The sequence below is a fragment of the Cyprinodon variegatus genome, unplaced genomic scaffold (genome assembly GCF_000732505.1).
Source record: "Cyprinodon variegatus isolate N-32 unplaced genomic scaffold, C_variegatus-1.0 Scaffold1847, whole genome shotgun sequence".
NCBI classification, from domain to species: Eukaryota; Metazoa; Chordata; class Actinopteri; order Cyprinodontiformes; family Cyprinodontidae; genus Cyprinodon; species Cyprinodon variegatus.
Genome location: NW_015152300.1, coordinates 10,757 through 12,731, shown reverse-complemented (window position 1 = coordinate 12,731; position 1,975 = coordinate 10,757). Strand labels below are relative to the sequence as shown.

Genomic DNA, 1,975 nt, shown 5'->3' with positions numbered 1-1,975 from the left:
AAATTCAACTTATAGAGGTAATCTTTTTGAACACAATTCTAAAGTTTTTATCACCCCAAAACAGGGATACTTATCCTACCGGTGTATTCTGGACTTAGATATTTCCTCTTGACAAACTCTTTGGAGCTCACCGTGAACACTTGGAAACAGTCTTCATTGAAATGTTTCTAAAACAATAGAGGTTAATAGGCATTGTGTTTGAATCCTTTATCTAGAAGTGGCTTATTTTGCTGTTGGATTTATTTTTAATTATTAAAGCTCACCTTAACTCTGGCTAGCTTGTTGAATTCTTTTCTCACAGATTCTTTGGCTGACATGTTTCTTTGGAGTATAGAATCCAACAGAGCAGCTCTGGAGAAAAAAATAAGTAATAATTGTATATATATATATTACACATTTTGGAATGTTTAACAGCACGTTTGTCTAAACTGAAACCTTTGAATGTCTGGTACTGGTTTGGCTTGGTTCTGCTCAGTTTTTTTGTTTTATTCTCATTTAACATCTGTCATAAGGACCAGCTGGTGTATAATCGTCAAGAATTGCTAAAAATAAGGGAAACGGTGCAATCGTGTACTATTCTTGGTGCAAACAAGTCGGACCAAGTCTACCAGGTTGTTTATTAAGGACTTTCCAGAATTCGTTGCCTGGGTGCTCACGAGTTTTGACAGGGTTTTAATTGTCGGGTATTTTGATGTGTATATATGTTGTCCTTCTAAGCCCATGGCCAGTGAGTTTTTAGACTTGTGGGAATTTTTAATCTTACTCAACATGTCGTTGGCCCAACACAAGTGCCCGTGCACTTGTGTTGGGCATCAATTGTGTTGTCCAGTGGTTTTCCCGTTAACTATGTCGTTGTTGGGATGCCGTGTTCTCTGACCACAGTCCTGTCATGTTTGTTCTTACTTTGGACTTGGAGCTGAAGCTGTCTAATTTGCTTTGGTTTTTAAACCCAACATCTTCTCTGGATCATCTAAACTCTGCTGCATTCATAGACATGGAGCAATTAATGAACTCTTTTCTTTCCACCTGCTCTGAAGCTCTGGACAGTGTTGCTCCTCTTAGAGCCATTTGTCCTAAGCCAAAGCTCGAACCGTTGCTCAATGACACTACAAACACAGTTCAGCGTGAGTGTCGGAGAGTGGAGCATAGGTGGAAGAAGAATCACTTGGAGGTGATTCTTAGAGAGTACTGGAGATAATATCAAAGTCCAGTTAAAGCCCGGCGTATACTTTGCGATTTTTCGGGGCAATTTTCTAGTCGTGCGAGAATCTTTTGATCGGGCCGACTTTCAGCCTGATTGTGAGTCGTGTAGTGTACAGGGTGTTACGGGCAGCGATCAGCCTCTCAGGACCACCTCCTGGTCAGGAATTGTGAGGTTGGGAAAATATCATACATGTTTGATTTTCTCCCGACCATCGTGGGCAAATCGTTCAGTGCGCATGCTCAAATAAGGATTCTTCTTTTTATTCTTCGTCTCAGATGTAAACACTGCAGCGTGGCAGGGATGCAATGAGTGAAATGCAGTTCTGTATGTAAAATTGAAATACCCTAGTAGCCACGTGTGCTCAGCCATGTCTTTTTTTTCAAATACATTGTAGCTTTTTCTTTTTAGGACTTTCAGCACAAAATTGCACAAATTTACAAGGCAGCGCGGTTCATTATATTGAGCTTCTTAATCCTGAAGCTTGTTTGGCTTCAGGATAGAGAGCTACAAAGCAGCTCCAAATCACTGCGGAGCTGAGTCTGCAGTCAACAGCAGGTTGGCTTCTGGTACTATGCCTAGCCCTAGTCTACCCATGATCATGCAAATTTGGCAAATTATCACCCAATTTCCAAACTACCCTTGGTATCTAAAATCTTAGAGAAATGCGTTTTTACACAGTTACAACCAGTGGCGGCCGGCCCATAGGGGGCGCTGGGGCACCGCCCTCCCTGATAAGAAGAGAGAAACGTAAAATATATTTTTAGAAATTAA

General features: G+C 41.1%; 1 protein-coding gene across 1 annotated transcript in view; it reads right to left on the bottom strand.

Annotated features, from left to right (window-relative positions):
* Positions 1-50: 50 nt before the first annotated feature.
* The window catches only part of LOC107104686 (nuclear GTPase SLIP-GC-like), a 6,882-nt gene continuing 4,957 nt past the window's right edge, over positions 51-1,975 (bottom strand). The window contains exons 5-6 of the mRNA XM_015404742.1: positions 264-351; positions 51-167 (exon numbers count right to left, since the gene is read on the bottom strand). Of these exons, the coding sequence (XP_015260228.1) occupies positions 51-167; positions 264-351 (205 nt within the window). The remainder of the gene's footprint in view (positions 168-263; positions 352-1,975) is intronic.